The 23,761-nt window shown below is 45.6% G+C and overlaps 1 protein-coding gene across 4 annotated transcripts in view; it reads left to right on the top strand.

The window, feature by feature from the left end:
• ACTL6A (actin like 6A) overlaps positions 1–23,761 on the top strand; it is a 162,417-nt gene that overhangs the window by 106,674 nt on the left and 31,982 nt on the right. For all 4 annotated transcript variants that reach the window (XM_029616707.1, XM_029616706.1, XM_029616709.1 and 1 more), the window contains exons 8-10: positions 20,877–20,966; positions 21,147–21,208; positions 22,988–23,102. In XM_029616707.1, coding sequence (XP_029472567.1) covers positions 20,877–20,966; positions 21,147–21,208; positions 22,988–23,102 — 267 coding nt within the window. The remainder of the gene's footprint in view (positions 1–20,876; positions 20,967–21,146; positions 21,209–22,987; positions 23,103–23,761) is intronic.

Genomic DNA, 23,761 nt, shown 5'->3' with positions numbered 1-23,761 from the left:
AAACATCTGGACGCACACCTTTAGTTGCCGCTTTTTGGCCTAATGGCACCGATGCCTAAGAATCCTAAGTGCCTTTCCCTCTGCGCTGCCTGACACATCTGGGCATTTCAGCCTGGAGTGCCTGCTAACTTGTGCCCACGCTGTTTGGAGGCTCAGGGAGAATTATCTTCCTCTGATTTCACTAAGCCTGGTTCTTCTCAGCTGGATGAAGGTCTAGGTAAAGACGTGTCAGGAGGGGCACCTGATCTTGGAACTCCCCTAACTGGTTTGTCAGGGGAAGATAGCTCAGTGAGCAAGCCTCAGGTGCCTTCTGGTTTTGGCATGGAGCCTTCTACGTTTTCATGGGTAGAATTTTTCCAGGGATTGCAATCCTTTCTTCAGGCGCAGTCCTCAGCCACGTCCAATGCTCCCAGGGAGAGGCACAGATGGGGACCTCTCTGCCTGGTCCCACTGTTAAGTGCCGGAGTACACTTAAATTGGCACTAGGTCTGCCTGATAGGGATCCGAATGGGAAGGATGATTAAGCCGATCCTGACTGGAGGATGGAGAAATTCCTCTGGGTTTAGAACCGTATAGGACTATGCTATGGTTCTTTCATAGAAATGAACTGCCTTGAAAATGCTGGGCGTTCCTGGTGCAGATTCTGTCTGAGCCAAGGAAAAATCCCATTTTCCCTGTACGTACCAGGATCAGTCCAGACGGTGGGTTATGTCCCCTGTCCAGCAGATGGAGTCAGACAAGGCTTCGAAGGGTGCTGGCATAAGTACGTGTGCACCCTCTGCAGGAGCTCAGTATATCTCTGACTCCAGCAGATGAGAGCAGGGGAACCTGGTGCTTCCCCTCCATGAAGGATTTTTCCTTTCTTTAGTTTTATTTTTTCACAGGCTGGATCAAGGTTGCTAAAGTTCATTCTTGAGGAGTTGGGGGGAAAAAAAAGAGAAGAGAGGGAGGAGCGTGGAAAGTTTTTCTCACATAGCTTGCAGGCAGGGCTGATTTCAGTCTCTCTCTCTCTCTCCTGCCTTCGGGTAAGTGCTTATTTTTGTTGATTTTACTTTCAGTGGTAGCTGCCTTCTCCTGGGGAACGCTGGTGGTGCCAGCCTCTTCCCCTCCCCTCCCCCCCCCCGCCCCCGTTGCCGCAGGTTGCCCCGGGGCCGCCGCAGCAGAGAGGAGGACTTCCTCTGCTGCCATTTCGGGGGCACCCGGGTGAGCGCAGGGCTTCTTCCCCGCTTCCTGTGGCGTTTTTCTCCTCACCGGCATGCCGCGGCCGTCCCGCTGCTCTGCCTGCGGTGAGCTGGGGTCGAGAATTTCGAGGGAGGGAGTCTGTGCTAGGTGCCTTCCTGGTGGGGAGGGCACCTCCGGGCCACTGGACCTTCCTCCTTATCGCGCCTCGGCGTGCTCCAGGCTTTGGGGGCCGGCCCCTTCGCCGCTGTCAGCGGGAACGGTGGCCATTTTGAATTCTCCCGAGCAGTCTCAGCATTCATCAGGAGAGGACAGAGAGGATTCAGATGAGGGAGAACCGCCGATCCTCGCTCCGATTGGGGGCCCAGGGCCCTCCGGATGTGTCACCCTTCGCCGCCCCCCCCCCCCCCCCCGGTCCCCCTCCTTTTTCCCCTGAGTTCATTGTGCTAATGCACAATGCTTATCTGCAGCCTCTGGAGGTCCCTAGGGCCTCCAGTCCGGACCCACCTCCCACCAAGGCGCCCAAGTTAGCGGAGTTCTCGCAGGGGACCCAAGATTCAGCGGGAGGGGGGACGGGACCTGCCCACGGGGCTGCCAGGGTCCACATTGCTCCTCTCTCGCCGGGGGGGGGGGCGGGATCTGTCCCGGATTTGGGGGGGGGGGAGATCCCCCGTCTCATCCGCACGATCCAATCTCGGAGGCACAGTTAGAGTGTGATGACCCGCGGGTCCTGCGCATCTTTCGGAAGGAGGAGCTGGAGGACCTTATTCCGCAGATTCTCCAGGAGCTGGACCTCGACACCCCCCCCCGCCCGAACCGCCAGCACCCCCGGTTCCCGTTGTCACCTCGTCCACCAGGAAGGGGGATCCGCTCCTAGCCGGCTTGCGCCCTCTATCCCGGGCCTTTCCCACCCATCCCACCTTTCTCCAACTGTTAGCCAGAGAATGGGATACTCCCAAGACATCCCTGAAGGTCGGACGTGCCATGGAAAAACTTTACCCTCTCCCGGAGGATTTCTTGGAGTTGATCAAAGTCCCGAAGGTGGACTCTGCTGTGTCAGCGGTGACCAAGAGGACGACCATACCGGTGACGGGTGGCACTGTTCTGTGGGATCTTCAAGATAGGAAGCTGGAGGTCTATCTCAAGTGGGTATTTGAGGTTTCGGCCCTGGGTATTCGCACCGCCATCTGCAGCTCTTTGGCTCAGAGAGCGAGCCTCCGCTGGGTACAACAGCTTTTGACCTCACAGGACTTACCACCCGAGGAAGCGAGACAGGCAGACCGGCTAGAGTCCGCCATAGCCTATGGGGCGGATGCCCTGTATGATTTGTTCCACGTCCTGGAGAGGTCCATGGTCTCCGTGGTGTCTGCACGGCGCCTCCTCTGGCTTCGCAATTGGTCGGCTGATACCTCATAAGTCCAGTCTTGGGTCTCTTCCTTTCAAAGGCAAGTTCCTCTTCGGTGAGGATCTCGACCAGATCATCAAGTCTCTGGGGGAGAATTCGGTCCACAAGCTGCCGGAGGACCATCAGCGCAGTTTCAGTCTTTTACTCCCTCCAGATCCCGCTCCCGGGCGCAGCGTTGCTACTGCGGCTACAAACAGGGGTCCCGGACTCCGGCTTCCCGGTCGCAGTCCTGGCCCCGTTCCTTTCGCGGTCGCAGGCCCGCTCGGGAGGGGATGAGCATGGGGACCTCCTCCAAGCCCGCCCAATGATGCCGAGCCCACCCACTCCTCAACCCCACGTATCGGCGGAAGAATCTCTCACTTTTACGAGGAGTGGGTTCGCATCACCTCAGATCAGTGGGTTCTAGACATCTTTAAAGCACGGCTACGCTTTGGAATTTGCCCACCGCCCAAGAAACAGGTTTCTCTTCTCGCCTTGCAGATCGAGCCTCAAGAGACTGGCAGTGCAGCAGACCTTGGACAGACTTCTGAGCCTCGGGGCCATTGCCCCCGTCCCCTTCGGAGAGGTGGGCTCGGGCCATTATTCATCTACTTTGTCGTACCCAAAAAGGACGGTTCTTTCCGCCCCATCCTGGATCTCAAGGAGGTCAACAAGTCCCTAAGGGTCCTCCGTTTCCGCATGGAGACCCTGCGTTCCGTGATTGCGACAGTACATCAAGGGGAGTTCCTTGCCTCCCTCGACCTGACAGAGGAATACCTCCACATTCCCATTCTCAAGGCACATCAGAGGTTCCTGCGTTTCAAGATTCTGAATCGACACGTTCAGTTCCAGGCCCTTCCAATCGGGTTGGCGACTGCCCCATGGACGTTCACGAAGATCATGCTGGTGGTTGCGGCCGCTCTGAGACGGGAGGGGATCCTAGTCCACCCCTACCTGGACGACTGGCTCATCCGAGCGAAGTCTTTTTCCCAGGGGAAGTTGGCGGTCTCCAGGGCCGTTCATCTTCTCCGGTCCCTGGGCTGGGTGGTGAACTTTACCAAGAGTTCTCTCACTCCCTCATAGCACTTGGATTTCTTGGGGGCTCACTTCGATACGCTTCAGGGCAAGGTCTTCCTGTGCCCGGACAAGGCCCAGTCCCTCCGGGAACAAGTACAGCGTTTTTCTGCGTTACCAGGTCCCACGTCCTGGGATTATCTACAGCTCTTTGGTTCCATGGCCTCCACGATCGATCTTGTCCCTTGGGCGTTTGCGCACTTCCGACCACTGCAAGCGGCTCTCCTCTCTCGCTGGAAACCAGTTTCGCAGGATTACCAGCTGGTGCTTCCTCTCCCCCAGTCTGCCAAGGACAGCCTGGCCTGTGGCTGCATCCTCCTCATCTGGCCCAAGGTGTTTCTCTGGAGACACCGGATTGGGTGGTGGGCACCACCGATGCCAGTCTTTCCAGCTGGGGGCAGTATGCCACTGGAGCTCTGCACAGGGGCTGTGGACGAAGGAGCAAGCGACCTGGCCAATAAATCGCCTGGAAACAAGGGCGGTGCGGCTGGCCCTCATCCAGTTCTTGCCCTTGGTTCGGAATCGAGCGGTAAGGATCCTCTCGGACAACGCGACGACAGCATATATCAATCGCCAGGGAGGCACAAAGAGCCAGCACGTGTCGCTAGAGACCGCCTAATGGCGTGGGCGGAGAAGCACGTAGCGCGCCTGGCGGTGTCGCACATTGCGGGTATCTACAACATTCAGGCCGATTACCTAAGTCGTCAGCAACTGGACCCCAGGGAGTGGTCTCTCTCTGACGAGGCCATGCATCTCCTTCAGGATCGCTGGGGGACGCCACGACTGAACCTCATGGCGACGTCCCTCAACACCAAAGCAACTCGATTCTTCAGCCGCCGGCGAGAGCGCGGGGCAGAGGGAGTAGATGCCCTAGTGCTCCCCTGGCCGGACCACGTTCTTCTCTACGTCTTTTCCCCCTGGCCCCTAGTGGGCAAGGTTCTTCGAAGAATAGAGTCTCATTGGGGGCCCGTCATTCTGGTGGCTCCCGAGTGGCCATGGCATCCTTGGTTTGCAGATCTGCTCCAACTAGCAGTGGACGGTCCAATCCGGTTGGGTCATCTCCCACGATTACTTCATCAGGGACCAGTATTTTTCGACCAGGTAGAACGCTTCTGTCTTGCAGCCTGGCTTTTGAACGGCGCCGCCTCCGCTGCAAGGGATACCCTGATGCAGTAGTTTCAACTCTCCTCAAGGCCCGAAAAATCCTCGACGTCGGCTACCTATGTGAGGGTCTGGAAGGTCTTTGAGGCTTGGTGCATAGCGCATGATACCCATACCGCGAGGGCCTCCGTCCCTCAGATCCTGGAGTTCCTGCAAGACTGTTTGGATAAAGGTCTCGCCTATAATTCCTTGAGAGTGCAGGTCGCTGCCCTGGGCTCGCTTCTCCAGCACGCAGATCATTCCTCTCCCTTGGGACAGCTGGATATCGCCCGCTTCCTCAAGGGGGTGAAACACGACCCCCAGTCAGGGATCCGTTCCCTTCTTGGAGTCTTAATTTGGTACTCCGGGCTCTGGCGGGACCGCCTTTCGAGCCCCAGCGAAACGCCACCATTAAGGACATTACGCTCAAGACAGTTTTTCTCGTTGCCATAAGTTCCGCACGCCGCATCTCGGAACTCCAAGCGCTCTCCAGCAGGGAACCCTATCTCCGGTTCACGGATTCCGGGGTTTCTCTTTGCACAGTGCCCTCCTTTCTACCCAAAGTCTTCTCGTCTTTTCATCTGAATCAGACAGTCGAGCTTCAGTCTTTCTCAGTGGAGGAATCTGTCCACCTTCGTTCCTTGGATGTCAAGCGGGTTCTACTTCGTTATTTGGAGGTCACTAATGATTTTAGAGTCTCGGACCACTTGTTTGTTTTGTGGTCAGGACCAAGGAAGGGGTCCCATGCCTCGAAGACGATTGCAAGATGGATTAAGGAAGCAATAGTCGCTGCATACGTAGGTAGGGGTCGGGATCCTCCTAGGGGGGATTAAAGTGCACTTGCTCCGTTCTCAGGCTGCTTCATGGGCCGAAGTACAGTCCATTTCCTTCCAGGAGATCTGCTGTGCGGCGACTTGGAAGTCTCTCCATACTTTTGCGCGCCATTACTGTTTACATCTACCGTTGTCCTCTGGATGTTTTGGCGATCAAGTCATTCGAGCAGGGCTTTCAAGGACCAACCCAGTGTTGGGAAGCTTTAGTACATCCCACCGTCTGGACGGATCCTGGTACGTACAGGGAAAAGAAAATTACTTCTTACCTGCTAATTTTCGTTCCTGTAGTACCAAGGATCAGTCCAGGCACCCGCCTCTCGATTAGGGGGTCTCTCTCTGGGGTACTTTCTTCCCTGCTCGCCTATTCACTGCACTCTGTTATGTAGTTCATTCTGCAAGTTTCAGTTCTATGGCACTCGTTGCCCAGTTCTAATGTTGTTTTATGCTAGTGGCACTTGATCCAACCTTGTTAATTGGTTGTTTTTTGGCTTTGATATTCTCTATACTGAGCTCCTGCAGAGGGTGCACATGTACTTATGCCAGCACCCTTCGAAGCCTTGTCTGACTCCATCTGCTGGACGGGGGACATAACCCATCGTCTGGACTGATCCTTGGTACTACAGGAACGAAAATTAGCAGGTAAGAAGTAATTTTCTTTTGGTTTCCTTGCGTAAAGCCTCTTGTTTTTTCCCTATGATGGAGGTCATTCAAGAATTGATTGATCGAGTGGGGCATCCCAGAGGCTAGTTTCAAAGGGGGTTGGATTTTGGAAGGCCTCTACCCTCCTGGATCCAGTGGTGGGAGAGCAGTTTACATTTTCCGAAGGTGGATGCACGTGTATATGCAGTCTCCAAGTGGATGACTATTCTCGTGGCGGGAGGAGCGGGCTTGAAGGATGTATACGATAGGAGGATTGAGACTATCCTTAAGCAAGCATTTGAAGCAGTAGCAATGACTTTGCAGATCGCTTCTTGTTGTTCCCTGGTGGCTCACTCTTGTTTTCTTCTCTCTCAGGAGGTCGATGACTCTGGGGTTAACTCCAGGACAGATATGGAGCCAGCAGCTGCCTTCTTGGCAGATGCAGGCTGCGATTTGGCCCGCACCTCAGCCAGAGTAGTGGCTTCATTAACGGCCAAGTGTTGGTTATGCCTGAGAAATTGGTCGGCTGATGTGACCTCCAAGGCTGACCTCATGAAAGTGCTCTTTATAGGCTTGCTTTAGTTCAGGACAGAATTTGAGAAATTGGCCTGTAAGTGGGGTGAATCACTGGTTCCTTGATTGCTGGAGGATGGGAAGCAGGTGCAATGCTCCTTTAGCATGAGAGGTTGAAGTAGGGGATCCAAGAGTTTTCAACCCTATAGAGGAGTGGCCTTTCAGAGGATTTGGCCTTTTGGTAGGTCTCAGTCCTTTCGTTCCAGACAACCCAGGAGGGGCGCAGGCTTAGGTAGTGCAACCTCCAGATCCTCCCAATGAAGGTTTGCCGACCCATCTCCGGGAACAGGAGATAGGGGGATGCCTCTCTCTCTTATCAGAGGTGGGTTGAAATCACAATGGATCAATGGGTCCTGGAGGTGATACGAGAAGGATATGCGCTAGAGTTTCACAGTGTTTCTCGGGACGTGTTCATGGTGTCTCGCTGCCACTGTCCGCAGAAGAAACAGGCAGTGGAGGTTATGTTAGCAAGGCTCCTCAGTCCGAGGGTTGTGGATCCAGTGCCCACCTCTCAAGAAAATATGGGGCAATATTACATTTATTTCATTGTGCTCAAGAAGGAGGGCTCTTTTCATCCCATCCTGGATCTCAAAGGGGTCAGTCATTGTCTGCGGGTGATGGATTTTTGCATAGAAACTTTGCGTTCAGTAATAATGGCCATGCAGTCGGGGAATTTCTGACTCCCTGGATCTATCCGAGGCATATCTTCACATTCCCATCTGACTAGAGCATCAATGTTTTTTTGTGATTTGTAGTTCTAGGACGCTATTATCAGTTATGGGCACTGTCCTTTGGTACGGTCACGGTTCCCAGGATCTTCTCCAAGGTAATGGTAGTAGTTGCGGCAGAGTTGTGGAAGGGCGGATTTGGACGACTGGCTGATTCAAGCCAAGTCACTGGAAGAGCTGCCTGGTAAAAACCTCAAGGTGATCTCCCTATTGAAGGAGCTCGGCTGGGTGGTGAACCTGGCTAAGAGTAGCTTTCGGCCTGCTGGGTTGTTGGACTATCTTGGGTTCAGTTCGACATGAAGCAGGGCAAGGTTTTCCTGCCAGAAGCACGTATTCAGAAGTTGATGGTGCAGCTGCATCTGTTGATGAACACTGTGTCCAACTGTATGGTCCTACCTACAAGCACTTGGTTTAATGGCGGCAACCCTGGAAGTGGTGCCATGGGCAAGGGTGCATATGCCTCCTCTCCAGCGCTTCCTGCTGTCTCTGTGGAACCTGCAGTCTCAGGACTGTTCGATTTGGCTCCACTTGTCGATAGAGGTTTTTTTCCAACTACAATGGTGGCTACATGTGGATCATTTGAGAGAGAGAGTTTCCCTAGCATCACCAGACTGGCTAGTACTCATGACAGATGCAAGCCTCCATGGTTGGGGAGCTGACTGCACAAGGGCGCAGGAATGCAGAAGTGTCTTTCTGGGAACATCCGTTGGCAGGGAGGAACCAAGAGCCAGCCAGTGTCAGGAAATAGTTCAACATGTAATGGGCTGAAGTGCATTTCCAGATGATCTCAGCCTCGCATATAGCAGGAAAAGACAATGTAAGAGCAGACTTTCTCAGCAGGGAGAATCTGGACCTAGGAGAATGGGCATTGTCAGATGAGGTGTTTCAGCTGATTCTGGATTGTTAGGGTCTCCCGTTTCTAGACCTGCTGTTTGTTTTTTTTTTTAATTAAGGTTTTTTAGTAAATATACAAAAAGTTTCCTTATACAAACCAAACTTGATATAAACAGTGTATAAATCCACCCCCCCTAGATGGAGTGTCAACTTATCATGCTTGCAGTCCGTCTACATTACACCCGGTAATTAAAATAAAAGCCATGATACAAAATAAGATACAGAATAAGATACATGTCCCACATTTCAAAGTACATAATCAAAAGCTCAATCAAGACTTTGCCCAACATAAAACCAAATAGAACATAAAACAGTCCCCCAGCTTCCAAGTCCTCAACTCGTTATGGTCGCACCTCATGTATTCATAATTGAGATAAGTAATCTGTAAAAGGTTTCCAAACCTTCAGAAAAGAAGGCTTTCGATTATATTTAGTGGCTGTGAGAGACGCCAATCGATATAAGTATGTAATTTATCTTTAAATTCTGACATCCAGGGTACTTGTTTGGATTTCCAGCGGAGCGGAGGGGGGCATCGTAATGTGTAAGAGTTCGCCAAGCCATGCGAAGAGTATCTCCCAAAATGAAATACGTTTGAGACAATCCCACCAGATATGGCTGGCAGAAATTGGCTTGGGAAAGCAGAGAAGGCAAAGAGCAGTTATTGGGGCATGTCAGGAGCCATTTTTGAAAAGCCAGTGAGTCCTGTGGTGCAGGATCCGGAATTGGGTCGCTTCAGAGGGAATCACGGCAGGCTGTTTTGTGGCGGTAACTGGGCTGCAACTAAGATGGCTATTGCACCTGAATGTGGCTAAAAATGCCCCGTATTACAAGGGAAGAGCTCAGTAACCCACAGTCCAGTGGGAGCACTGAGAGGAGAGGATCACCTTACTGGTGGCTGAAAAAAAATCTGTAAGTACTGCTTGGGGAAATTTTAGAACTTGTTTTGCGGAAAAGTAAACTATTGGGATATATTCTTTTAGTGCGTGTGTGTTTTGCTAAATAGCTAGTCAGAGGGCAGGCAAAAACCAGGAGTTTGTGTTGGTCTTTCCCTGCCTCCCACCCCTAGCTCACCCTTTGATTTATAGGCAGGTCTCACTTTTACACTAAAAAGAAAAATAAAAGTAAAAAAAATCACCCTTTTAACTTCAATTCAGATATTCCCCACGGCTTATGAAGAGTTTAGTCAGTCCCAGATAAATAGTGAATATGCTAATACATTTAAAGGACCCTAATTGTATGCATTTCTACTTCCATAGCAACTTAAACTTAACTAGTAACTGAACAAATTTAAGATTAAGGCAGTAGTCCAGCAGCAAGGGGGGAGGGGCCTCCCAGTTTTTAGCATAGAGTAAGATTTATTTTTTTTTACCTGCCAGTGAGATTGTATGTGTGCACCCGGTGCAAAGAGCTCCTGTCTCTCAGAGAAAGAGTCCGATCTCTGGAGGCTAGAGTGGCAGACCTGGAGGAGCTGAGGCAGACAGAGAGGGTATATAGATGAGACCTTCAGGGACATAGTAGCCAAGTCCCAACTCCAATCTAGCAACCCTGATGCTGCCTTGTAGGAGGAAGGCCTCCTGGTTGGAGAGAATCAACCTGGTGCAGCAGGAAATGATCCAGTAGCAAGGACCTGCTCTCTAGTTGGTGCGTTGTCCTTACACTGAGGATGTCTCTCCCAGGGCGACTGCCTAGGAGGGAAGGGTTAGGTCGGCCATCACAGTTGCTGATTTGATTATTAGGAATGTAGACAGCTGGGTGGCTGGTAGGTGTGAGGATCACTTGGTAACATGCCTACCTGGGCAAAGGTGGCGGACCTCACGCGTCACTTAGGATTTTAGACAGTGCTGGGGAGGAGCCGGCTGCCATGGTACATGTGGGCACCAATGACATAATATCATTGCCCGTAATCACACGTAATGGGCACGTGAGCAAAAATACTCTAAATTTTATATTTTGCGTGCAAGTACACAGGTTTCATTTAAAATATTCCCACCACACGTATGTGTGGAGCATTTATGCGCGTACTCACAAATGTCCGAGAGAGCCGCTTTTAGAAAGACAATCTGACACTTTGTATATCTCCCACTGTAAGAGGGGCACTTTCAGCTCAGGGTAGGTTATTGGGGGGGGGGGCAGTGTTAGAAGGGTCTTCAGACCCTTGAGCCCTAGGCAGACCAATGTAACACTGCCCCCCTCCAAATCTCACCTGACTTGAAAGTGCCCCTCTTACAGTGGGAGATAGAGGGTGTCTCTCTCTGCCACCTTGTTCAGGATCTCTGTGGCCCAAAATCTCCAGACTTGCGCCTCATCAGGACTAAAGGTTGGAGCCATTTTTCCGCAAGCCACGCTTTTACAATCCACCTGATAGGAAAATGCGAGAAGGAGGTTCTGGAAGCCAAATTTTAGGCTCTTAGGAGGTTGAAATCCAGATCCTCCAGGGTAGCATTCTCTGAAATGCTCCCTGTTCCATGTGCAGGTCTCCAGAGGCAGGCAGAGCTCCGGAGTTTCAATGTGTAGATGAGATGATGGTGCAGGGAAGAGGGATTCACTTTTCTAAGGAACTGGGGAATCTTTTGGGGAAAGGGGAGTCTTTTCTGAAGGGATGGGCTCCACCTTAACCAGGGTGGAACCAGGCTACTGGTGCTAATATCTAAAAAAGGAGTAGAGCAGTTTTTAAACTAAATCAAAGGGGAAAGCTGACAGTTGCTCAGCAGCGCATGGTTCAGAGGGATGTATCTTTGAAGGATACTAATGAAGCATTAGAGTTAGGACCTCATAATAGAGAGGTTTCAATAATAAGAAAGGTAGTCCAAGTGCCTATGATTAGACTCGTGTGAACTAAAAGATCCAATTTATCCCAGTCAGCTGAAAAGCAGAATGTTAATACAAACAAAAAACATACTTTGAAATGTTTGTATGCTAATGCCAGAAGTCAAAGGAGTTAGTATATAGCAGTGAATGATGACATAGATGACATAGACTTAATTTGCATCTCAGAGACATGATGGAAAGAGGATAACCAATGGGATAGTGCTGTACCAGGGTACAAATTATATCGCAGTGATAGGAGCAACTTGGTGGAAGGGTGGCACTTTGTCTGGGATGGCATAAAGTCCAACAGGATAAAAATCCTGCAAGAGACTAAATGCACAATCAAATCTTTATGGGTAGAAATCCCTTGGGTGTTGCAAGAGTATAGAGATAGGAGTATACTAAGAGAAATTAGGGAAACTAACCAAATTAGTAGTGCAGTAATGGGAGATTTCATTTACATTTATCCAGTCAATATTGGGGTATCATTGGGACATGCTAGAGAGAGAGTTCCTGGATGGAATAAATGACAGTTTTATGGAGCAATTGGTTCAGGAACAGGTGAGAGAAGGAGCAATTTTAGATCAAATTCTCAGTGGAGCGCAGGATTTGGTGAGAGGTAACTTGGTGGGGCAGCTTGGCAATAGTAATCATAATATGATCAAATATGAATTAATGACAGGAAGGGGGGCAGTAAGTAAATCCATTACTCGAGCACTAAACTTTCAAAAGGGGAACTTTGGTAAAATGAGAAAAATAGTTAACAAAAAAAACCCCAAACTGAAAGGTGCAACTACAAATGTTAAGAGTGTGCAACAGATGGGGGGTCATTGTTTAAATAAATAAATAAATAAATAAATAACCTTCTTAGAAGTGCAGTCCACGCACTAAGAAAGATGGAAGGAGGTCAAACGATTTCTAATATGGCTAAAAAGTAAAGGGAAAGAGGCTATTTAGCTAAAAGATCTTCATTCAAAAATTGGAAGGATCCATCAGAAGAAAATAGGATAAAGCATAAGCATTGGTAAGTTTAAATGTAAGACATTGATAAGACAGGCTAAGAGAGAATTTGAAAGGAATTGGCCATAGAGACAAAAACTCATAAAAGCTTTTTAAAATATATTTGAAGCAGAAAGCCTGCGAGGTAAGTCAGGTGGACTGTTAGATAATCGAGGGGTTAAAGGGGCACTTAGGGGAAAATAAGGCCATTGAAGAAAACTATACAAATTCTTTGCTTTGGTGTTTACTGAAGAGGATGTTGGGGAGAGATACCTGTTCCAGAGACTGTTTTCAAGGGTGACAGTTCAGATGAACTGAACCAAATCACGGTGACCCTGGAAGATGTGGTAGGCCAGATTGACGAAACTGAAGAATAGTTAATCACCTGGACTGGATGGTATACATCCCAGGGTTTTGAAAGAACTAAAACATGAAATTTCAGACCCTGATATTTAAAAAGGGCTCTGGGGGTGATCTGGGAAACTATAGCCTGGAGAGCCTGACTTCAGTGCTGGGAAAAATCATGGAAACTGTTATAAAGAATAAAAGTGCAAAACATTTAGATAGAAATGGTTTAATGGGACACGGCCAGCATGGATTTACCCAGATCTCCTACATTTTTATTTTTTTGAAGGGGTGAATAAACGTGGATAAATGTGAAACGGTAGATGTGGTGTATTTGATTTTCAGAAGGCTTTCAACAAAGTCCTTCATGAGAGGCTTCTAAGGAAACTAAAAAGTCATGGGATAGGACTTTTGTGGATTACAAACTGGTTAAAAGACAGGAAATAGGATTAAATGGTCTGTTTTCACAGTGGAAAAAGGTAAACAGTGGAGTGCCTCAGGGGTCTGTACTTGGACCGATGCTTTTTAATATATTTATAAATGATCTGGAAAGGGGTACGACGAGTGAGGTGATCAAATTTGCAGATGACACAAAATTATGCAAAGTAGTTAAATCTCGTGGATTGTGATAAATTGCAGGAGAACCTTATGAGACTGAAAGATTGGGCTTCCAAATGGCAGATGAAATTTTAATGTGGACAAATGCAATATAATGCATATAGGGAAAAATAACCTTTGCTGTAGTTACACAATGTTAGGAATTACCACCCAGGAAAAAGATCTAGATGTCATAGTGGATAATAGTGAAATTGTTGGCTCGGTGTGCTGTGGTGATCAAAAAAGCAAACAGAATGTTAGGAATTATTAGGAAGAGAATGGCAAATAAAGTGGTGGATGTCATAATGCCTCTGTATTGCTCCATGGTGAGACCTCACCTTGAATATTGTGTGCAGTTCTGGTTGCAATATCTCAAAAATGATTTAGTTGTACTGGAAAAAGAGCAGAGAAGTGTGACCAAAATAAGGGGCATGGAACAGCTGCTCAATGAGGAAAGGCTTAAGAAGTTGACTGAGGAGGCATATGATAGAGGTCTACAGAATCATGAAAGGACTTGAACAAGTTAATGTAAATTCGTTATTTACTCTCTCAGATAATAAGACTAAGAGGCATTCTATGAAGTTAGCAAGTAGCTCATTTAAAACAAATTGAAGAAAACTTTTTCACTTAGCTCATAGTTAAGCTCTGGAAATCATTACCAGAGGATGTGGTTATGGCAGTTAGCATATCTGGGTTTAAGAAAGGTTTGGATAAGTTCCTAAAGTAAAAATCCATAAACTGCTATTAATCAATAGGCAATAGTAGCTTGGGATCTATTTAATGTTTGGGTACTTGCTAGGTACTTGTGACTTGGATTAGCCACTGTTGGAAACAAGATGCTGGGCTTGACCCAGTATGGCATATCTTAAGTTCTTAAGCATGTAGAAATCTTCACTGGAACATCACAGGCACCAGGACATTTCTAAGTTCCCTTAGTACCCTTGGATGTACCTCATCCCCATTGCCTTATCTACTTAAAGTTTAGTATGCTCCTCATGGACACGCTATTTTGAAAATCGATTGTTTACCTCACTTCCAATCTTAGTTGTGTTTGTTTTTATGTGGACCTGCTCCAGGCCTTCCACAGTGAACACTGAACAGAAATATTTGTTGAGCAGTTTTGCCTTTTCCTCTTCAATAAGTTTTGCCTTATTCTTCCCCTTCACCTTTGAGTCTCCACAATATCAGTTTTATACTTCATTATCATGAACATATCTTAAAAAAAAATTAAAATTAAAAAAAAAATCTTGTCCTCCTGTTTTACTGTGTGCTGTTTTTTCTTCTATTTGAATTTTCGCATTCCTAACTACTTTCCCAGCTTCTCTTAATTTTTCCAGATATTGTTTCTGCAATCTTTTGTAGTTTTTGAATGCTAACCTTTTCTCCCTTATCTTTTCAGCTACTTCTTTAGAAGACTATAATGGTCTCTTTCCTCTTCCCTTTATTTACATTCCTAACAAAAAAGATTGGTTGGCATTATCTTCTTTTAGTTTTGCCCTCTGCCTTTCTATTTTCCTTAGATTTTCACATCCAGGCTAACAACTCCTTGAGGTACTCCCTCATTTTGAGAACGTTAGTTTTCCTGAAGTCTGGGACTCTCACCTTAGAATGAACATTCATCTCTTGTTTCCTAATATTGAACCACACTATCTGGTGGTCACTGGTTCCCAGATGATCATCCATTACAACATCAGAAATACTGTCCCTGTTGATAAGCACCAAGACCATTGTCGCCCCCTTCTTTGTGAGTTTCATTACCAGTTGATAGAACAGTTCTCCTTGCAGAAGATCCAAGATTTGCTTGCATCTAAAAGATACTGCAGTTGGGATGTCCCAATCAACATCTACAGTTGGTATGTCTCCAACATCTGTGAATAACCTCCATTAAATCTCTGTGATGGAGATCTGTATATTACACCACTATAAATAATGTTCCATTTCCTCTTTCCAGATTAATCCACAGTGCCTCCTCCTTACCTTTGTAAGCTCAGCAATGGTATTGCTTTAATACTATTCTTTATATTTGCCACCATGTCTTGTCCTTTCCTTTCTACCTGGTCCTTCCTGAATAGATTGTAGCCAGGTATAACTATATCCCAGTCCGTGTACCTGGTCTCTCTGACACAGCCTGTACACCCAGATGCGGCGGACACGAGCAAAAGTGGTGATCTTAATCCCAGGCCTGCGGCAGAGGGGGATGTCCCCAAGATCCTACGGTTGTTCTGAAGGGAGGAATTGGCACCTCTCATTCCCCAAGTTCTGGAGGAGCTGGGTCTACAGCCTCCACCTGACTACCCTTGCAATTGCGGTGTGGATCCAGTTTTGGAGGGCACGCGGCGCCCCCCTTCCGGGTTCCCGTATCATGAGTCCATTAAAAGGTTGGTGGATCAGGAGTGGGATAACCTGGACGTGGGATTGAAAGTCGGTAGGGCCATGGCCAAGCTTTATACCTTGCCGGAGCAGACCCTGGAGTCATTTGCGCTCCCTAAGGTGGACGCTGCAGTATCCGCCATCACAAAGAAAACGACCATTCCAGCTGCGGGGGCAACAGCTCTGAAAGATATTCAAGATCGCAAGCTGGAGATCCATCTTGATGATTTTTGAGGTCTCTGCTTTGATCCTCCACGTGGCTATTTGTTCCAGCCTCATGCAGCAGGCAAGCTTACGCTGGGTACAGCATTCCCAGGAGGATCTGAAGTTTGGGGGTTTGCAAGGTGCTCAGGGAGACCGGTTGGAAGTGGCCATTGCATTTGTGGTAGATGCCTTGTATGATGTGGTGCGGACGTCTTCCCGCATTATGGGGGCTGCGGTTTCCGCAAGGCGCCTCCTGTGGCTCCGAAACTGGTCCACAGACGTTTCATCTAAGGCCCAGCTGGCGTCTTTACCGTTCAAAGGTCGGCTCTTATTTGGCGAGGAGTTGGATCAGATCGTGAAGCAATTAGGAGACTCTGTGCTTCGTTTACCAGAGGACAAGCCACAGGGCAGACGGAGTTTTCCCCTAAGGCTGCGTTTTCGGGACACTAGGAAATCTCAGATTCAGCGCTTGGCACAGTTGCGTGTCCCCAGAGCTTGGGTAGGATGTGTTGCAGGTCCTTGGTTCCATGACTTCCACATTAGATCTGGTGCCATGGGCCTTTGCTCATATGTGTCCCCTTCAGAGGGCTCTTCTGGCCCAGTGGAGACCATTGTCGGAGAAGTATCACCAGCCTGTTCCTCTCCCCCCTTCGACCAGGGACAGTCTATCTTGGTGGCTGCACACACCCAACCTCATGCGGGGGGTTGCCTTGGAAGTTCTGGATTGGGTGATTCTGACTACGGATGCAAGCCTCTTTGGATAGGGGGCAGTTTGTCAGTCAAGCGGCTCAGGTCACCTGGTCAACCGTAGAGGCGTCTTGGGCTATCAATCGCTTGGAAGCTAAGGCGGTGCGTTTGGCTTTGCTTGCCTTTCAGCCTTTAGTTCAGGGGCGTTTGGTGTGAGTTCTTTTGGACAATGTGACGGCGGTAGCCTACATCAACAGACAAGGAGGCATCAAGAGCCATGCAGTGTCTCTGGAAGTTCAGGAGTTGATCCTTTGGGCAGAACAGCACTTAACTCAAATATCGGCTTCTCATATCGCCTGGGTATGTCCCACTTGTATGGGCTGCTAGGGCATCCATGATAAAGAAGGGAAAGTTTTAAACTTACCTATTTATTTCCTTTCCTTTAGTCCTGCCAGACCATTCCAGAACCCACTCATGGAAAATGCAACAATCAAGGGAAGTGTCTGACAAGTTCAGAAAAGTAGCAGCAAGTTTGTTGCCCACTCTGAAGGTAGTTGACTTAATCGTGACCTTGGTGTATCTTATTTCTGGGTTAATGGCCATGGAGTGAAGTTTTTTGGCTGCATCAGGCTTTGGTTGTCGTGGTGGTTTTGGAAGCAATTGCCATTGGTTGTCTTAGTTTTGACATAGGATACTGAAAGAGCTGAAGGCAGCACCAGACCCCTATAGTAGGAGTGAAGTCATTTTGAGAGGTTCCATCTGCTGGCAAGGAGGGACATAACCGCTTGTCTAGACTGACCTGGCAGGACTAAAGAAATGGAAATTAGCAGATAAATTTAAATTTCACCTTGAGCCAGCTAGTGTGTGTTTGTGTTGCACAGTTCTTGGAGTGCCTCCCCCCTGGTGTTCTGTGAACACCACCACCTCAGCATCTCTAATTTTGGCCAACCCAAGGACATAGGCTGGAAAATGGCATCTGGATTACCTGTCTAACAATGCATAATACTATCATGAAGCTATCAGGCTGGACCCTGGTGTTTTGGGGTTTTTTTTTCATCTTTTAATATTTTGCTAACATTTTTATGTTTCACGCTATCACCAGTCATTTATTCACTTTTTGTATACCGATATTCGTGGGGACATCATATCGGTTTACATCTATACAATAAAACATGACATGATCAAACTAGTATACATTCATAAAGGTATATAAATCATTTAGATTAAAATAAAAATGCATCTAATTAAAATTAACTCAAACTACCTATAAACTGTTAATTATAATAAAGAAAATAAATGAAAGTACAGTAAAATAAGGTAAAAAAACACAGCATAAATAGAATAAAATCAGATAAGAGTAAGAATCCAGGGACTGAGTCTGACTATGATATGCATGCTCGATTGCTCGCTTGAATAGCCATGTCTTAAGTTTTTTTCTTAAATGATTGTGAATGAGACTCCTGCCTTAAGTCTAAAGGCAATGTATTCCATATTTTCAGACCTGCTAAGGAGAGAGCTCTGTCTCAAACCGTGTTTAAATGAGCTAATTTTGGTGATGGAATGGATAATAATGCCTTTCCAGAGGATCTTAAATTTCGCTATGGGGTGTGAATATGTAGGGTAGCATTTAGTCATTCCATTTTTTCACCAAATATAGTTTTATGTATTAGTATCAGACATTTAAAATGAATTCTGTAATAGATGGGGAGCCAATGGAGGTCTTTCAGAACAGGGGTAATATGATTGTGTTTTTTGCAGCTGGTTAAAAGCCGGGCGGCAGCATTGTAGAGGGCGAGTTGATGACACAGGGAGACCTAGTAGCAAGGCATTGCAGTAGTCTAATTTAGAAAGTAAAAGGGCCTGAAGTACTGTTCTAAAATCATTGAAATGTAATAGGGGTTTTAGTTTTTTTTTTAATCTATAGTTTGTAGAATCCATCTTTCACTATGGCTTTGATGGACTTTTTAAAATTGAATTCGCTATCTAAAATAATACCTAGATCTCTAACTTCATGTATGGTGGACTGAGTAGTTTGAGACCATTTTATTTCAGATGTTACCTTATCGCTAACTTTGTTATAAATCAATAAAATCTCTGTTTTGGAATGGTTTAAAGATAAAAACATCTGTGTAAGTAATTGAAGGGATTTGAAATATATATTCCAGAGTTTCAAAGTGTTTTCTATGGACCCTTCTATAGGGAGCAGAATTTGCACATAGTCAGCATATATGAAATGCACAAGACCTAAGCCAGCCAGAAATTTACAAAGGGGGGGACATGTAGATGTTAAAAAGGGTGGGAGATAGAGACGAGCCCTGAGGGACACCAAAACTAAGATTGATTGGTTCAGACTCTGCCGAGCCTAATTTAACTTTAAATGATCCATTAGAAAAGTATGATTTGAACCATAGCAAGGTGGTATCTGCTATACCAATCTCTTGTAGCCTATCTATCATTAGATCGTGATGAATAGTATCAAAAGCTGATGATATGTCTAATAGAATCAGGAGGTACCATTTCCCATTATCTAGGCCTCTTAACACGATTTGAAGCTCCAGGGAGGAAGACTCAACCAATGTCAGGAAGCATTTCTTCACAGAGAGGGTGGTAGAATCCTGGAATGCCCTTCCGGAGGAAGTGATGAAGACCAGATCTGTGAAGGACTTCAAAGGGGGCGTGGGATAAACACTGTGGATCCATAAAGTCTAGAGGATGTGAATGAAGAGTGGGTGGCTCGCGGGAATGACGGCTACTACCTGGAGATAATACCCTTATTCAATAAACATACACACGGTTAATGCGACTCCAACATTGCTCTAAGCTTCAATGGCAAGAAGAAACGTGGAAAAAAGGATTTGCATTCACAAAAAAGCAGGGAGTAGCTTGCTTGTTATGGCGGTTACTACCCCAAACCAAATAATCCTGATACTTCACTTTCAATGCATATCCAGCATAACTCTCTGCTTCTAATGCAGGGGAGAAAGACTGATACTTCACACATATCCAGCATAGCTCTCTGCTTCAACGGCACGTGAGAAAGTCTGATACTTCACTTTCAGTGCATATCCAACATAACTCTCTGCTTCAACAGCAGGAGGAATGAAGAAAAGTGGATCTATATACAGACAACCAACAAGGACTGAATTATTTAGTCTGGGTAAACAAATAAGCATGTGTATAGCTTGCTTATTGCGGTGGTTACTACCCCTAACTAATTAAGCTAGTTATTTCACTTAGATGCAGTTCCAACACTGCTCTCTACATTAATGATGGGGGTGGAAGGGAAATAGAACCAAAAGGTTACTAAAAGCCAAGAGTAACCGATAAGTATGAGAGAAAAAAAAAAAGTGCGAAACTTGCTGGGCAGACTGGATGGGCCGTTTGGTCTTCTTCTGCTGTCATTTCTATGTTTCTATGTTTCAATATCTGAAAGTGAAACGAGTGTTTCAGTATCGAAAAATTTACGAAAGCCGAATTGGGATGGAAAAAGTAGGTGGTTTCTATCCAAATAGTCCATTAATTGTTGATTGACCACCTTTTCTAGTAATTTTGCTAAAAAAAAAAAAAAAAGTGTAGAAATTGGTCTGAAATTAGGTAGATTATCTGATTCCAGATGCACTTTCGTTAGAATGGGCTTAACTGCAGTGCATTTTAGCAAATCTGGGAAATAGCCTTCATTCAACGAGGTGTTGATAATGTCCGCTACGGGACTTGCTATAATGTCTGGAACAGACTGGAGGGTTTTAATCGACATAGGATCAGATGGATGAGAAGCAGGATTCATTTTCTTTAGTAAATTTGCAATTTCTAAGGATGAGACATGGTCGAAAGCTGACCAGCTCAAGTTCGGATTAGTAGTTAGAGAAATATGTTGCATAGGGGAACTGGTTAAGTTGTTAATTAGCTTGAGGCTTTTTTCTTTGAAAAAGATAGCAAATTTGTTCGCTTTATTATTTGTTACCTAGAGGAGGGAAATGTGATGTACTTTTGTCAATTTGGAGACATAAGAGAACAGGATCTTAGGGTTAAATTGAAATTTGTGTATTTTCTCGGCATAAGTGTCGTTTAGACGAGTTGATCTTAGATCTGTATTGACTAAGGGCGATTCTGTAATGAGCAAGAGTGGATGAGTTTGGGTGTTTGCGCCATTTTCTTTCAAGACTGCATAAACACTGTTTTAAAGTTTGTAGTTCAGGTGTAAACCATGGTGCCTTATGTTTAGAATATGGATAGATCCATTTCTTGATAGTAGGGCATAAGGTATTGGCTAATTCTTGCATGCTATTACCCCAGGAATTAAATGCAGCTTCTGTAGTACAATGGTACCAAAATATACAGTATCAATATATATACAAATAACACCATGGAGAAGGCTGGGCCTCATTCTAAACTGTGAATTATTTTTCATATTATACATTTTAGGAAGCAGTACGTGAAGGGGTTCCAGCCAACTGGAAAAGAAAAGAAAAGCTGCCTCAAGTTACAAGATCCTGGCACAACTATATGTGCAATGTGAGTACCCATATATTCTGGAGAAGCTGAAAATTTCTATAGGAGAGAACTGTTAAGACTAGCTACTTTTGTCAAAGCCAAAGATGTCAAAGCCAAGATTCTGTTGATGTATTAGTTGGGCTCATGAAATACACAGAATCTTAATTGTGATGTGTGTGGCTTTTTTTTCTTTTTTCCCAGTGTGTAATTCAGGATTTCCAAGCCTCGGTTCTCCAAGTATCAGATTCAACCTATGATGAACAGTACGTACATCTTTTAAACTGTTGCAATTCTACTTTCCTAATAAAGAAAATGGCATCTGGATTACCTGCCTAACATTGCACAATACTATCATGAAATCGTCAGGTTGGGCCCTTGTGTGGTGTGTTTATACTAAAAAAAACAAAACAAAAAAAACCCCCCAAACTTTTGAAATATAACCATGACCTCTTTAACAATAGCAATGTCAGATTGTAAATATACATATTGTATATAACATAAAAGAAATATTATATAATGTTCATCTTTTAATATTTTGCTAACATTTTTATGTTTCATGCTCAGTCACTTAACCATCCATATAGTATCTTCAAATACAATGGTACCAAATATACAGTATCAATTCAATAAGTATACCAATAACACCATGGAGAAGGCTGGGCCCCATTCTAAACTGTGAAGGATGAACTTGAAGAAAAGAGTGCATGCAGTAACTTAATGGTGTGGTGGTTATTACCCTTAACCAATAAGCCTTGATAATGTAGATGCATTACTTCATCATTGCTCTCTGCTTCAATGGCAGGGAGAGAAGGGGAATTGGATTCATTCAGCAATTGAGGGCCTGACTTTTATGGATTGGGGAAACAAGCATGGGGTTAATTTGCTGATGTGGCGGTTATTACCCTTAAATAGCAGGACTGTTACTGTGATGCAACTCAAACATTGCTCTCTGCTTCAACAGCAAGGTATAACAGGGAATTGGATTAAACAGCAAACAGTGAGGGCTAGTGTGGGAAATTGCTAAGAATGGGGGGGGGGGGGGCCGGCAACTGGATTCAAACAGCAACTAACGAAGGCCCTGACTTTTATGGTCTGGGAAACATATAAGCATGGGATAACCTACATGGCACAGGCTTACTGAGCAGACTGGATGGACCATTTGGTCCTTTTCTGCCATCATTTCTATGTTTCCGTATTAAAGAAAGGGACTCATTCAAGTTTCTCACTGGCCCTGTTTATTAGAGCTGCTTTGAATCTTTTGAGTCCACCTTCAAAATGTAATTTTAATTGGTATTGTGCCTGTTAGAAATGTGGTTATCTAAGTTAAATTACAGGCTATTACCAAGAGCATTATAATTTATAAAATTGTGATCAGCATCATACTTAATTCTTGGACAGGGCGTTTACCAGAAAGGGCAATGCTTAGTAGCAAAGTTTTTGTTGTGGGCCTTTAATTGTGTTGCAATTGTATTTTGTTTGCTTTGTACTCTCCTTGGAGCATATTTTTAGTAAGATAAAATCTATTAACATTTATAGACTGCTTAGCACAGAATTTCAGTGGCTTTAAATGTTCTTTCCAGAAGGGATGATTTTATTATGAGAGAATCACAGTTTGAAGATTTTAGCTGAATCCGGTTAGAACCATGGGGCTGGTCTCAGACAGCATCAGGAACACAGTGGTAGCCAGAAGTATATTCATTAACAGCTTCCCTTTTTGAAAGGTTTTAAACCAAAATCTGCTTTAAAGAAAAAAAGCTTAGAAGTTGCAGGACTGGACCGGAAGACTCAAGACAAATTGAGGTAGAAGCAGTTTAAGGGGGCTTAACATGGTTTTATAGCCAGTTGAGTTGCTTCAAATATTCTGGTTTAACTAATAGTGCTCCAAATGACACTTTAGTGTTAAATTTGTTACTAAACTATTTGTGGTTTTCTCAAGCCACATAAACTTTTTTTTTGGTTCTCAGTATGTTTTAAAAACCACTTGTTCTATTTTTGTACATAAGATTTAATAAGATGATGCAAACCAAACTTCTGCTCTCCAGGGTAGCTGCTCAGATGCCAACGGTTCATTACGAGTTCCCTAATGGTTATAACTGTGACTTTGGAGCAGAGCGACTAAAGATTCCTGAAGGATTATTTGACCCTTCAAATGTAAAGGTAAAAATTAAAACAGGAAAGTATACTCTATAGATAGTTTGGTATTTTATGAGCCATGCTTTTGCTATTTGGGGAGGGGATTTCCTCCTGCATACCTAAATTTGTTGTTAATGTAATTATCAGTATTCTCTGTGGACAAGCAAGATAATCGGACACACAAGTTGTTGGTGTCCTCTGATGGAAAAGCTGAGAAGGTCTCTCTGAGCATGTGCAGACCTGCCCATGAGTCTCCTCAAGTCTTCCCCCCCCCCCCCCCCCTTCTGCTAGTGTGAATGGATGTTTGTTTTTTGGGGTTTCTCTTCAAGCCACTCGTTCATCCTCTCCCCCTACCTTGATAGATATTTTTTTTTACTTTTGTCTTTTTTTTTTCTTTTTTTTTTAGTTAGTCTCCTGAAACTTAAAAAAAAACAAACTAGGGATTCAAACCTTTTCTTCAGAAATGAGTTTGATTTGGCGTCGGTCCTCTTCAAGATGGTAGAAGAAAAGCTGGAGTTCAAGAGATGTTCCTGTTGCTGTTTCAAGAGGAGACTTATCAGATCTGCATGACTGATGTCTGTTGTGTGGGTCCTTCTTCCCATTGATGTGCCTAATTGTGCTGCCTGTACTTGCTTGTCCCCCTGAGAGCCAGAAAGTCAAGAAGCTACACATTTTATTACCTT

Source organism: Rhinatrema bivittatum, chromosome 9 (assembly GCF_901001135.1).
Source record: "Rhinatrema bivittatum chromosome 9, aRhiBiv1.1, whole genome shotgun sequence".
In the NCBI taxonomy this organism is placed as follows: Eukaryota; Metazoa; Chordata; class Amphibia; order Gymnophiona; family Rhinatrematidae; genus Rhinatrema; species Rhinatrema bivittatum.
Note: the sequence above shows the minus strand (reverse complement) of the source record. Positions and strands in the feature narration are given on the sequence as shown.